The sequence below is a fragment of the Protopterus annectens genome, chromosome 1.part1 (genome assembly GCF_019279795.1).
Source record: "Protopterus annectens isolate FY-2018-M chromosome 1.part1, PAN1.0, whole genome shotgun sequence".
Taxonomy (NCBI): domain Eukaryota; kingdom Metazoa; phylum Chordata; order Ceratodontiformes; family Protopteridae; genus Protopterus; species Protopterus annectens.
In genome coordinates, this window is record NC_056726.1 from 1,264,453,322 (window position 1) to 1,264,468,816 (window position 15,495).

General features: G+C 37.9%; 1 protein-coding gene across 1 annotated transcript in view; it reads right to left on the reverse strand.

The window, feature by feature from the left end:
* The window catches only part of LOC122816112 (myocardin-like), a 573,216-nt gene that overhangs the window by 187,573 nt on the left and 370,148 nt on the right, over nucleotides 1-15,495 (reverse strand). Inside the window, exons 7-8 of the mRNA XM_044088880.1 lie at nucleotides 8,269-8,403; nucleotides 7,754-8,007 (exon numbers count right to left, since the gene is read on the reverse strand). Coding sequence (XP_043944815.1) covers nucleotides 7,754-8,007; nucleotides 8,269-8,403 — 389 coding nt within the window. The remainder of the gene's footprint in view (nucleotides 1-7,753; nucleotides 8,008-8,268; nucleotides 8,404-15,495) is intronic.

Sequence of the window (15,495 nt, forward strand, 5' to 3'; positions counted from 1 at the left end):
TAAAACTTGGGTTACCAAGAACCAGCTAATTCATAAGCCAAAAAAACTAAACTCCTGCTTTTCATCCCCAAATCTATGAACCATCTCAAACCTTCCTTCTCAATCTCATCCCTTAATAACACTCCTATCAGAGCGGAATCTCACACCAAACTACTAGGGATCATCATTGATGACCATCTCAAATTTGATCTGCATATTCTCAACAAAATTAAGAAAACCCATCTGAAACTGAGTCTCCTTTACAGGAGCAAAACATTCTTGTCAAATAAAGCCAAAATCTCCCTATTCTATGCATACATTCTCCCCACATTATTCTATGGCTCACAAATTCCTGACTAATCTATAAAAACTTCTCTCCTCTCAAAACTTGAAGCCACCTACAATAAAGTTGCTAGGTTCACAGCCAACCTTTCCTACCAATCACACCACTGTCTTGCTCTGAGAAAATTAAACTGGCTAGAACCCCCACCCCCACCAGCTGCTCCTCTCCCAGCTTCAAATAATACATTTATATTGTACCTGCTCTCCTTCTGTCCCAATATTGCCTCACTACTCCCTCCATACTCCCCACCTAGGTCCCTATGAAGCTCAGAGCAAAACCTTCTTCAAATTTACAAGCCTAAAACCAAAATAGGACAAAACCTCTACAGTTACTCCCCAGCTCAGTTTTGGAATAAACTTCCCATGGATATTTGAAATATCCATCAGCAACATAAATTCAAAATTGCTACAAAATAATTTCTAAACAGTATATGGCTCTGTCATTGCAACCAGCCTCCTTGACTAACTACTCCACCCCATTCATCTCATGCTCACTTAACTCCACATCCTTCATCTGTCCTCACTTATAATTTGACTTTGACCTGTACCCATTCTACTCTAGCTTAAACTACTATTACAAATGAGGAAAACTCTTGATATACAGCAGTTGTGCTGCCTCACTTACTGTTGTTACTACTCACTGAACTGATGGTGTTGATTATGTTCGAAATGTAGAACGTTCTTACTCTCTGTGTAGGTTAAGCATGTACTTCTTTTTATTGTTAATTAATGTTTTTTATAATCTGACTGTATCTTCTTTTTATGTTACTTTTGTTATGTTACATGTACTGTAAACCAGGCCTCTGCTGACAAAGGGCTTTGGCTCAGATGGACTAACAAAGTCAACAAATGTCAAATGAATAAAATAAAATATTTTTGTCACAGACTACAAGCAGTGTTTTACTCTAGAAAGGTCAATGGCAGTATTAAATACACAGGCAGCTGGGAAAGTAGAAGTAGAAAAAACTTTCTGTATGTGTAACTGAAATGGGCTACCACACTTTGGATACAGAAAATGTACTTGACATTATTTCTATTATGGTGACAATAATTAAGAAATATGCATCTATATTATTATTATTTCCTTGGTGAGAAACCGGCATGTGCATTTTAAAAAAATCTCATGATCTGTGGAGGACAGGACGGTTTACATCAGTCTATGGAGCATATATATAAAAATATCTTTCACACCTAGGCCAAGGCCAGTTTCTAATGTGGATCCTGACCTGGGCAGTATTTACAAACCATCTGTTTTTGATCAGTGTAGTGCCCTGGTAAACACACAAAATAAAATAATACAGCTAAATCAGAACAATGTCTTTTGAATCTCTGCAGTCCTCTGGTGGGAACTTAACCTGCTTAGTAGAAGGGTTAAAATACTGTACTACAGGCCTGGATTTCAGTGGAATCAACCACTCTGATTCTTGTGCTGTAGCAGATGCCTATTCCAATCCTCTTCTCTGAATATATCACTTTCTTTCAGACCTGACAATCCCACACCATTATGTCTAGTTTGTTCACTATGTCTCATTCACATACAGATACAAATGCCAAGTCAAAGTGGTTCGGATGGTTTCCATCTTAGCTTTGTGGAAGTCTATGAATCTTTCCTGTCAACTCCCCCTTACATGCCAAAATGTTATCACCCACCTTTCACTTCTTCTATTGCAGAAGCATTCAGCCATCATTCGTATAACCAAACCAACACCATCTGTCCTATTAGTTACCTTTCACTCCACTGCCTTGCTACCAGCATTTAACAGAGTTTTGAAAAAAAGGTTGTTTTTTAACTCAAGTAATTTATTACATTGATGTCAATGTGGTATCAGGAAGGTTCAGGATACTGTGAGCATGCTTGAAATTTGAATTCAGATGCAATTAATTCATCAATGGAATTATACTCAACGTAATGATTAATAAAGCACTTCTGTATCAAAGTGCAGGGGAGATGGCTATGTAGAGAAAAATTCTGCAAGAAGTGAATAGTACATTTCATAGAGTTGCTGAATTCTCCACACTTATTCAACTGTGAAGTTAGTATATATATATATATATATATATATATATATATATATATATATATATATATATATATATCAGTAAAGATGATGCGGAGTAAATGGAGGAAATATACTCTTGGTGGTGTTTCTTCTAGCTTTAGTTTGGTTTGGTTTGTATAGCATTTTACTGTAGTATATAAATAATATAAATAAAATAATATAAACATATAAATAAAACAACCAAAACAGCAGCAACTGCATTTAACAAATACACTGTATAGCTACATACTTTAAATATATGGGCAGACATCTGCAATGTACAGTTTGATTCATGACCAAAAAGTCCAGTCAATTGTAGAAAAAAAAAACTTTAAACTGAATAATATACTGCTTCCGTTATGCAAGAGCAAAGTGTAGTCACTTGTAAAGTATTAACCAATCACAACCTATTGATGGTACAGATAAAAAACATTTTTCCTGCAGGGGTGCAGACGTCTCTAAACTTGTATATACAAACTCCATGGCCTGGCTATATTAGAGGAAGAAGAAAGTACCCAAAACACCACACAAAGCTCTTGTAGAGAAACACTAATTTTACTCTAACATTAGCAATCAAGTCATTTCCATGAAACTACTAGGCAGGAAAACACTGAACATCTAGTATAATTATATTGTTTTAAAAGATACATATTTATTAAATAATACAGCTGTCTTATGATCAAACAATGTCTACTTCAGATTTTTTGTGTCTAGCATTTTTAATATTTCCTCTGTATTATTCAAAAAGTAATAGGTTCATAGGTTCGTACTAGGCTATCTGCCCTAAGGCATTTATAAGCCTAGCCAGAGTGTATGTGGCTTACACCACCCCTTAGGATGAGAATACTACGCCCTTTTAGGGTTTAGTTTACTATGCCTCTGTCTAGTAGTGACACAGAGATGACCCCCGGGGTAAACCTACGATCTCCCATCCACTCGTCGAGATTTCTCTTGAATAGAGTCAGTGAGGGGCTCTGCCTAACATGGACTGGGATTCTGTTCCAGAGTGTAGGGAGCCTCTGGGTTATGAATCTGTCCCTCCAGCACGTCCTATTTATTTCTGTGTTGAGGTTTAAGTCACTTGTTCTCGTGGCTCTGATGGATTTGGATTTTCTGAGGTGGAGCATGTCCATCAATTCAGGATTGGACCTGGCCTTGTGCGTCAGGCACAGATCACCTCTGAGTAGGCGGTATGCGACTGAATAGAGCTGGAGTTTTTTCAGTCGGGCAGCATATGACATATGTTTAAGACCCTTTATCCTCTTGGTGAGGAACTTTTGGGGTCTTTCCAACTGCTGCAGGTGTTGGGTGAGATACATCCCAAATGGGGCATTGTACTCAATCATTGACCTGATAAGAGAAGAGTACAGGGGCACAATGACCTCTCTTGATCTAGATGTGAAACCCTTCATGATAAGGTGGGCAATATAGAAGGTCTTCCTAACCACTTTGGCAATGTGAGTGTCAAATGAGAGGTTACTGTCAACCTGGGTCCCTAAGTCCCTGATTACCTCTTCCATACTTAATGGATTACCGCCTATGTGGTAATTTGTCGGTAACTTGTTTTTCCCAAAGGGTATGACTATACATTTTTTGGCGTTCAGCTTAAGGCCATGGCTCTGGCACCAATTATCCGTTTCTATGAGGCCTCTCTGAAGGATGTTTGTGTCTGCTGGAGTATCAATTATGGCGCCCAGTTTGCAGTCATCTGCGAACTTTGTCAGCCACAATCCTCCTATGTTTGCCTGTACCTCGGAAAAATAAATGCCGAACAAGAGGGGAATTTAAAAAGATCTCCACCTCTGGCTGCAAGAACTGCCGCCCAAAGGTACTCTTTCCAAGATGCAAGGAATAGCGATTCAGAGACACATTAGTCACCCTGATGAAGACCTCTTTATCATCTAATTTACATGCCTTTGAATTATCCTTAACTACTGCAATTGCAAATCATCACTTTCCCGTGGTAGTCAAAAACTGGCGGCTAAACATTGTGTTAGTATGGGCACCCCACCCATTCACTCTCTCTCTCACACACACACACACACACACACACACACACACACACACACACACACACACACACACACACACACAAAAAAAACAGTCACCCCTCATTTAAACACACTCATAGATACATGGACCCATTCACCCAGACACATTTACTCATTCATCCACCCACACACCTACCCTACCTATCCCCTAACTAACCTCCCTATTGCAATCTCACTGACAGAGACACACAAGTGTACACACAGACACACTCACCTTGCACCAGTCATTCCTTTACATACACTCACATATGCATATACACACATATACACATGCATACACACACCCCCAACACTGCCTTTCTACTAAACTCCACAGCACTTACCTCTAACACAGTCAAGTGACCAAGCTTTTAGCCATGTTCATTAACTTGGGCAACTGATGTACCTTACACTGCTGAGCTGTTCTTTGAATCACTTGACTGTGTAAATGCCTTATCGCAGGAATTTCTGGGTAAGATTACATGGCTAATAAGCATAGGCCACTCTCCTGAAATGCCTCATTAGCACTTGCAGTAGACCACAGAGACAATATACTGCAGTACTGCACATATTGCTGAATCTGGCCCAGTGGTGTATTTAGATCAGAATGAATACTTTGTCAGGGAAAGATACTACAACTTTACATAAGAATTCACAGTGTAGTAATAGGGTTCCTATTAGAAGACCGAAGACCCATTCTTTCTCATACGTCTTGGTCAAACTTAAAAGACTGAAACGGCAAAATATCGAAGTGGATTTTAAATAAATTCTTTCCCTGGGTATGAATTTGCTTGGCCACTTTGTTACTTTGCTGTTTTCGACACTGTAGTGCGGTCTTGGAGTTGCAAAACGCCCCCACTTAATGTTATGTTTAAAGTGTTTTGATTTTGATTTTTTATTTTTTTTTTGTTGGAACAGCGATTTTTTTCCCTTGGAAAAAAATTGCTGTTCTGATAGTTCGACATTATAAGCTTTCACTTGCATAGGGTCGATTAATCACAGTTCGCTTTTTTAAGCGTTCGGTGATCTAATATAGACCCGTAGTAATAGTGGATAGTCTGTCCTTCCAGGAATTCTAAAGATATTTTTCTCATGACTTTAAATACACAATAATGAAGGATTAAGTCTATGAACTGTTAACAAGCTGCCTCTTGTGGTCCATGGTTTGATTCCCTCAGCATCCTTTGCTTACTGTGAGTCTTTCAGCATGTCACTAACTCATTACATCCAAGTGATGCCTCCAGGTGCATCTGCAGTTAACTCCTACTGATGCCTCTAGGTGTCAAATATTGCTTGTTCATATTTGCATCAATAATTCCAAAACCATGCTATGTACAAAGTTACAAAAGATTTCATCTTAAATCTCACACAATAGCAAACTCAACTGCATTAATATTTGACCTCTGTCTAGTGCAAATGAGTAGATATTAGCTGTTTTTATGATATTAAGGTACTTACATATTAGCACAATCAGATTTGGGCCCTGTCACACTCTGCAATGGTTTCACAAAACTAGCAATGTTAGTGTGGAAAAGGCTAGTGTCAAGTGTCAACTATTATTCTGCCAGCTGGTTTAGGACTTGCCAAGAGGAATAACAGTCAAATTTGCATCCCTGGGGAACATGCTCTCCCAGGCAGAGAGAATGAGCAATGCAGTATGGGAGGGCTGCTCCCTCTCAGTCATGTGAAGGACGTGTGTATGGCAATGTTTATACAGCTTTACGCTACCCTGCACATCTTTCACAAAACCAAGTATGCAGCAAGCAAAACTTGATAAATCAACTTAAAAAATCCTATTCATGTTTTATGTGCATGTAAGGTTCTGGGGACAGAGACATCTTAAAAAAGAAAAGACCATTACACATGGAGTGTAGGAAACAACAGTAACGCATTGTGAAGGCATTCATCCCTTCTGCTATGCATTTTAGTAATAATAAGAAATCTTTTTTTGGGAAAAGTAACCCACACAATATAGGGACACAACTTAAAACTTGCTCTTACACCCCTTTTAGAAACTGGAGCCAAAACCACTACTTACACATTCCATTTGTCAGCCATGACAATTAAAGCGTGCGTCTGTAATGCAAGCAAATCAGAAAGAGGATTTTGTACATTTTTTCCTGTACCTGAAGGTAACGCAAACTTTTCCCTCAACAATAAGGACTTTTAAAAACACCTTACAGTGTTTCATGCCCTCATACAAGTTGAAGTATGGGTATTTCGTGACCGCAAACATCTGGTTTCGATAATACGTAAGTACCGATATAAATTTATATAGATATAATTTTCATATTTTTCTAAATACCTAAACAACTAAGTAACAGACAGAATTCATTAGCCTCATATGAAAGCTGTCGGCTAGATGAATAAAATGCTGCTGACAGTATATGTGCAATTTGAGTGGTTGCTGGTATATTGTAAGCTGTTTACAAAATATTACAAATGTAATAGTTGCTGTGTTTAATGTGACTTATAAAATTCATTTTAAGACCTAGAACCTAAAGAATAGTACCACTTTAAAAATAATCTGTGCTGAAGAGTTTGCCATTTATACTTCTTTCATAATCCCTGTGGTTCCAGATATATGAACATTTGTTTGAAATGTGAGGATATAATTTGATTCTGTTAGAAGCTTTAGGCTCTTCCCATTGGAAGATGCAAACTTCCTGCGCTCCATTGGAATGAATGAGTAAACCAGGCAATGATTTAGGACAATTTGTAAAATGAATATATGAAGAGAGTATGAAAACTGAAAGCAAAATAAGGGTATGATACTAAATATATATTATTTACTAGGAATGAGTTTTGATCTTTTGCAATAACGATGAATAAAAATAATTATGACAAGTCAGTTATAAACAAGATGTTATCTTGAATTAAGGCAAGTCACTTAAAGCATGAGCGCTCTGCTTGCTTTTGCAAGTGTGGTAGAAGTTTAGTCCTGAAAGCATTATATGAGTGGCATTTCCTAATCTTATTTAGAGTCTATAAGGTAAAGTGAATGATTAGTTGAACTTATGGTACATTTAGGACTTTGTAGTACTGTATTTTATGTAATTTTCTATGTTTATATAGAAACGTATCTATATCTGTGTACGTGTGTTTCTCTGTGTAAACACTGAATTATATATTCCTTCACATTTCTAATTGTGTTTTTAAGTACTATGCCAGAATAAATTTGGAATTTAGCTATTTTTATTTAGTGTGCCTTTTCCTGGCAAAATTAAATATAATTCTATTTGTAAGTTCTACAACAATTGGCTATTACCTTTGTGACCAAGTCCCAGCTGGAAAGGTTGCTTGGACCAGCCCACCCACCCAGTTATCAAACAAATGAATGAGTAAATAAATAAGATGCTGAACCTTGTATTTATGGGAAAGACAGCCTGTAAACAGAAGGCCTGTTTTTGCTGCTGGTTTATTATCTGCTGTTGTAGAAATATTTGCTGCTGCTGAAGTAGTTGGGAATAAGCTGTATCCATTGTGGCAGGCACCTTCTCAGCCTTTTGATCGGGAGGAACATACTGGTGGTACTTTAATTTCTTCACTTTGGGCCTGGAATCTTTTGGCTTCTTGTGCCTTTGGCTCTTTGCTGCTTCAGAAGGCTTTAAAGGAGCCTAAAATAAATTACAGCTTGTATTAATGAAAAGAAGCAATATGAGTGTAAACATGAGGGCAGCACAGAAAGCATAAAAACAGATAAAAGAAGAAAACAGTGGCATGGACTAAGACAGATTGGCCTGGGCAACCTTTTAGTGGTGAATGCATATCAGAAAGAAACAGGAAGCAAATATAATAAAAACAAAATTACACTGGGAAAAAATTAAATGAGATTCAAAAAACAAAGAATGACTATTTCTTTAGAGGTTTGGTTTTACCTTGGGAAGTATCGGTGCTTTTGTGGTAGAAATGCCATTGGTGGCTTGTCCATTGATTGTCAAGGATTCAGCCTCCGAAACAGATGCTACTATGGACTGGTTTATTTCCATTCCCTGTGGTAGCTGAAAATGACACTGAAAAAAATTGAACTGTTTTAGTATGAACATAAAAGAAGGTAACCACTCAAAAGTCAAAGTAATCTTTTCATACATCGTTTATTTGCCATTAATACTCAGGAGGTTAAGTGAATTCAAATGGATGCTTTATCAATGAACCAAGTCAGAGGCAAGTGCAAGCATTATTTATTTATTTATTTATTCTTTGTTGATTTTGTTAGCCCCACTTAGCTAATAGCCTCTTTTCACAGGAGACCTACAGTGATATTTATACTACTAGGAGAAATGTGGCCATAGTATTGTGGAACTTTCCCTACTCGTCATTGTTGTGAGTGGGACCCATTTTGGAGGATTACTTCCTGTTTCCATTCCAGGTGCAGAGGCAGCCCAGAGAAACAGGGAGATAAATGGAGAGAAAAGGAGATGATGGCATGGTGAATAAATGTAGGAGAAAATAAATATAAGGACCCAAAAACGTGCGCCGGATTCTTGAGGAATTATTTCAAAGAAATCTGTTTGACGGAGATGAGTCAGCAAATGGTGGATGTATAATTACAACCCATCAGTCAGGAGGGCTGTTGGATGATTTACTTAAAGAAATGGTGCTGCAGAATCAACTAGAAAATGAAAGAGATGTTTCCTGGGGGGGGGGGGGTATTATGGAGAAATACGAAAGGAGGATGCAGAAACAATTGTGAAGAATAATGGTGAGATGGAAAGAAAACATGCAGAGAAACTAAAAGAAGCAAAAGTGGAGTAGCAGAAAGGAAGGCAGATGAAAATGAAAAACAGAAGTACATTGTAAGGATTTGAAGTAAAGAAGACAAAGAACTGGACAGGTATGAAGTGTGGGACAGTTTAATAGCTCCTTTCAGTGTAAAATCACATGAGTTAAGACCATTTATTATTATTAGCAGAGACATTTTGGGCATTTTGTGACATGTTTGAGACTTTTTTCAATGGAAGATGTTCTTGGAGAATATGAAAAAAGAAAGACTGTAACATGCGGAATCTTTATGTGATAAAAGGATTTCACAGGGAAACAACAAAAAAAGAAAATTAATATATGATTTTGAACAAAGATAGAAAGAGAGACTTTGAAAGAATATTTGAAAACGTTATATAAAAAGTACTGGACATTGCAAATATTTTTAACAAAAGGGTTTTATTGACTGGTTGCTGGGATTGTAATATTGTGTTTAAAAGAGAAAGAGAAAAAAATTATACACATACCAAACATGTAATGTGGAGTAGAATAGGGGTGTTATAAAATACTGGGGACAACCCAAAACATATTTTTGTATGGAAAAGAAGGACATTTGATAAGTAACTGTAACAAAAGAAAATGTTATATTTGTGGGGATACATGACACAAAAATGTGAATTGAAATGTTATAAATGTAACAGTGTTGAGCATTTATGGGTGGATTGCAAGAAAGAAAATAAGAGTAAAGAAAATAAAAAGAAGAAAATGACAAAGAGATGAAATTTAATTTTAGAAGTAGTAGAAATAGTAAAAAATTCAGATGATGAAAAATAATAAAGAGGACATGGAGGAAGTTTCTGAGATAAGTGATGAAGAAAACAGATCTGGAGGAAGTAAAAGAAAAAAATAATTCTGTTGGTAAAAGGGTAAAACACAGAAAATGGAAATTTAAAAGGATAAGTACAAAAGAAAAAAATACAAAGGAAATGGATGAAAAAGAATGCATATAGCTAATGGTTGGGGGTTGGTATAGTGGATGGGGGTGTTTGACTCATGGACGTGGGATGCAGTCTTTGATTCTCACCTCTGGCAAGGAAATTGGATGGGCTTAGAATGGCCTATTGTGAAAGCTGGCCTATTAATTAGCTATGAACTCATGAAACCATTAATCTAAGGAGAAAGGAAAATGAAAATTTCAGAGTGCTTTCTGTAAATGTAAATAGTATTCATAGGTACATAGGTAGGCACTAGGCTATCGGCCCTGGGGCCTATACAAGCCCAGCCAAAAAGGTACCCTGGCTTTTGCCACCCAAGAAAATGATTTTCCTGTGATACTGTCGAGCAGAGCCACAGAGGTGATCCCCGGGGTGAATTTCCTATTTCCCATCCATTCATATAGATAGGTAGTTTATTCCAGAGTATGAGAAGTCCCTGGGACAGGAATCTATCCCTCTGGCATGTTCTGTTTATTGTGGTGACAAGGTTTAGGTCCCTAGAGCATGTAAGTCGGAGGGATTGGGATTTCTTTAAGTGGAGCATGTCCAACAGCTCTGGGATTGACATAGCTTTGTATGTTAGGCAGAGATCACCTCTGAGTAGGCGATGTGTGATGGAGTAAAGCTGGAATTTTTTGAGACGGTCTGCATAGGGCATCTGTTTGAGGCCGGTAATCCTCTTTGTGAGGTATTTCTGCGGCCTTTCCAATTGTTGTAGATGTGTTGTGAGGTACATACCAAAAGGGGCGTTGTACTCTATAATGGGTCTAATGAGTGATGAGTAGAGGGGAACAATGACCTCTTTTTTTCTGGATGAGAAACCTTTTGTGATGAGGTGTGCCACGTAGAAGGATTTCCTGACTACTGTGGCAATGTGATTATCAAAGAAGAGACTACTGTCCACCTGTGTCCCAAGGTCTCTTATCACACTTTCGGTATTAAGTAGACTACCGCCTATGTTGTAGTTCATGGGTACAGAGTTTTTACCAAAGGGGATGACAATGCACTTTTTGTCATTGAGCTTGAGGCCATGGCTTTGACACCAGGCATATGTCTCAGTGAGGCCCTTTTGTAGGATGTCCACATCATTAAGAGTTTTGATTATGGCTCCTAGTTTGCAGTTATCTGTGAACTTCATTAGCTAAAGACTTTCTGTGTTAGCCTATACTTCAGAGAAGTAGATTCCAAACAGGAGAGGACCCAGGACTGAACCCTGTGGTACTCCACTTGTCACTGGTCTGATGTCGGATTTGGAGTCTGCTACTTTCACAGTGTGGGTTCTGCCAGTGAGCCAGTTGATAACCCATCTTGTGACATAGGGATTTATACCTAGTGAGTTTATCTATAATTCCAGAGTGGGGGATTGTGTCAAAAGCCTTGGCAAGATCTAGATAGGATGTGTGAACCACCTTACCCTTGTCTACGGTTTTGGTGACTGCTTCAAAGAAGTCTATCAGGTTTAGAAGACATGATCTGCCTTTTACAAACCCGAACTGGGTGGGGTCCAGAGTTTGGAGATTACCAATGTCTTGGTTTATAAGTTTCATGATGATACGTTCCATGGCCTTGCAGACCAGGCTCGTCAGGCTAATGGTGCTGTAGTTCCTGGAGTCCATGGTGGCTCCCCTCTTGTGGAGTGGGATAACCGTTGCTGTGCACCATTCAGTAGGCACAAAGCCTGAGGTGAGGCTATGATTGAACATGGTACTTAGGTAGGGTGCCAGTTCATTCTGTAGTTCATGTAGAACGCAGCCTGGGATGTTGTCTGGTCCCATGGATGCTGTGTTCTTGGCTTTGGAGAGTGTGGTTTTTACCTGTGCAGCCGTGATTACAGGAACTTTGCATTATTCCGGTATAGAGATGGGCTCTTTAGGGTGTGAGAAGGGGGTAAAGTTAGCACTGAACCTATCTGCCAGGATGTTGGCAATATCAGTTGGGTCTGTATATTTAGTGCCACTGTGCTGTAACTCAGAGCAGATCTGAGTGTTGCCATTGAGATTCTTGACATAGCTATAGAATGCTTTGTGGTTGTCTTTAGAATCAGTGGCGATTTTGTTTACGTAACTAGCTTTGGAGGATTTTAGCAGGGATTTCAGCTTCTTACTGAGGCTGACTAGGGAGCTCCTCCACTCGTGGGATTTTACTCTCTATTGCAACAGTTCCTTCCTTCTGTTGTACAATTTGTTTATTGCTGGAGACCACCAGATTGGCTTCCTTTTTTTGGAGGATAGCGTCTTGGTTCTATTTGAGATAGCATGATCCATGCACTCATGTAAGTGCTTATAAAGTGCAATTGTGTAGGATTCAGTAGTTGTAACTGTATTGTCCATCTGCATGGGTGTCATGAAGTTCAACACTACTGTCTTAAGAAGCATGAAGTTGGCTTTGGAGACATTTTTTACTATGGTTTCCTTAATGGGGGGTGGGGGCAGGATGTGGATATCTAGGGTAATTAGCTTATGGTCGGATCGGACCAATGAGGCATTGACTTCAGGTGTGGACCACCAGTCGCTCATGTTGGTAATGACTAGATCTAAACAACAAAAACACTGAGGTAAGGCTCCAGGCTTCAAAGATTTATTGTTCATAAAAACAAGACACAAGTGCTTTCACCCTGTGGGCTTCTTCAGGTGTAATAAATCAAGGTACTAGCTCCTCTATTTATACTAATTAACACGTGCAGCTTAGAGCATTCTTAAAGGTATATTCAAGGTAAAAGCTCTGTATTAAAACAATGCTAGTAAAATACAAAAGTCCAAAGTACATAAAATACAATATAAATATAAAAACATGGATGTAAATAAAATACATGTAAACCTGTGACTAAAACATTTTATCTGCGCAGGGGTTTATTTCTTAGAGCTGGTTTTAGAGGGATATTTTCATTCAGGCCATGACCTATAGTAGCTTTAAGTCTAATGATCCATCTGGCCTCTAAATTTTCAGTTTTTATCTTATCACCTCCACGTATACTTTCAAAAACTCTACCTATACCCCTGAAAGAAAATACATGTTGGGAATTGGTATCACTGGTATGTTTTGCTAAGGCATTGTGTGAACTGTCTTTTCTTATGTGATACACATGTTCCCTGATTCTTTCTTTAAAAGTTCTGTCTGTTTTACCTACATAAAATTTTCTACAAATATTACATGTAGCAAGATATACTATATGTAGGAAATCATATCGAGCATTAATATTAAAAGTTAAAACCTCTTGTGTATCTGGATGTTGGAAGGATGTATTGGTATCTATGTACCTGCAGAAATTGTATTTACCACAAGGTCTGCTACCTTTGACTCCACTTGGACAAGTATTTTCTTTAAAATAACATAACTGTCTATGTAGGGACTAATGATTTTTAAAAGTAAATTGTAGTTTAGCTCCAATGTATTTTTTAATCTGTGTGTCAGACGTTAAAATTTTCCAATTTCTATTAATAATGTCAGTATATTGTATGTCTCTAGCATAACTAAAACATAACCTCAAGGGCTGTGAGTTTAAAGTGCATCTATTTTTCTGATTGATGACATTGCGTTTAGAAAAGTAAGGCTTAGCTGATCTGCAACTTACCAAAGTACAGGTTGAGTTGAAACAAAGGGGCTATGAACCTAACCTTATAAACCAAGGACTAAACAATGTCTTGAGATTGAGACAAAGTAAAGCTAAGCCTTACTTTTCTAAACGCAATGTCATCAATCAGAAAAATAGATGCACTTTAAACTCACAGCCCTTGAGGTTATGTTTTAGTTATGCTAGAGACATACAACAATATACTGACATTATTAATAGAAATTGGAAAATTTTAACGTCTGACACACACATTAAAAAATACATTGGAGCTAAACCACAGTTTACTTTTAAAAATCAGAAGTTCCTACATAGACAGTTATGTTATTTTAAAGAGAATACTTGTCCAAGTGGAGTCAAAGGTAGCAGACCTTGTGGTAAATTAAATTTCTGCAGGTACATAGATACCAGTACATCCTTCCAACATCCAGATACACAAGAGGTTTTTACTTTTAATATTAATGCTCGATGTGATTCCCTACATATAGTATATCTCACTACATGTAATATTTTTAGCAAATTTTATGTAGGTAAAACTGACGGAACTTTTAAAGAAAGAATCAGGGAACATGTGTATCACATAAGAAAAGGCAGTTCACACAATGCCTTAGCAAAACATACCAGTGATACCAATTCCCAACATGTATTTTCTTTCAGGGCTATAGGTAGAGTTTTTGAAAGTATACGTGGAGGTGATGTTAAGATAAAAACTGAAAATTTAGAGGCCAGATGGATCATTAGACTTAAAACTACTATAGGTCATGGCCTGAATGAAAATATCCCTCTAAAACCAGCTCTAAGAAATAAACCCCTGCGCAGATAAAATGTTTTAAGTCACAAGTTTACATGTATTTTATTTACATCCATGTTTTTATATTTATATTGTATTTTATGTACTTTGGACTTTTGTATTTTACTAGCATTGTTTTAATACAGAGATTTTACCTTGAATATACCTTTAAGAATGCTCTAAGCTGCATGTGTTAATTAGTATAAATAGAGGAGCTAGTACCTTGATTTGTTACACCTGAAGAAGCCCACAGGGTGAAAGTGCTTGTGTCTTGTTTTTATGAACAATAAATCTTTGAAGCCTGGAGCCTTACCTCAGTGTTTTTGTTGTTTTGACAGATTTCATTTCTATTCTGAGGTATCTGGTTGAAGTTGGAACTTTTTTACTGTTATTTAAATGACTAGATTTAGGCTATTGTTGCCCCTGGTGGGGGAGTGGATAAGTTGATCCAGGGCATTGGAGTTTATGAATTCCAGAAAGCGTTGAGCAAAGGAGTTGGTACATGAGTAGTTTTCCCAGTTAATGGTGGGGTAGTTGAAATCGCCCATTATTAGGGTGTTTGGTTGAACCCTAATATTTTCCAGTACATCAAGAAAAGAGGAGTGAGAATCCTGGGGCATGGTGGGTGATATGTAGCAAGCTATAATTTGGATTGCAGTTTTGCCCAGAGTTAGTTGCACTTGGATAACCTCGGCTGCATTATGCTGAGCAACTAGCCTGGATATCCTTAATGAATATGGACACACCTCCGCCTTTGGTGTTCCGGTCCAGGTTACATGGCTGAAAAGTGTGGTATGAGTTATAGCCTGGTAGTGCAGGGGTGCTCTCTGGAGCCTTGAACCAGGTCTCAGTCACTGCACAGATATCAATGTTCTCCATTTTAAGGAGTGCCTCGAGTGAGTGCATTTTGAGATTTAGACTTCTAGCATTGAGTAGCATCACCCTCAGTTTTTGCTTGCCTGTTCCTGTTACGTTGGTGCATTTGTCATTTGAACCTTGCCTAAAAAAGACACTATAGGGGTGGCAAGAACCTTAGCCAGTATCTGGAATC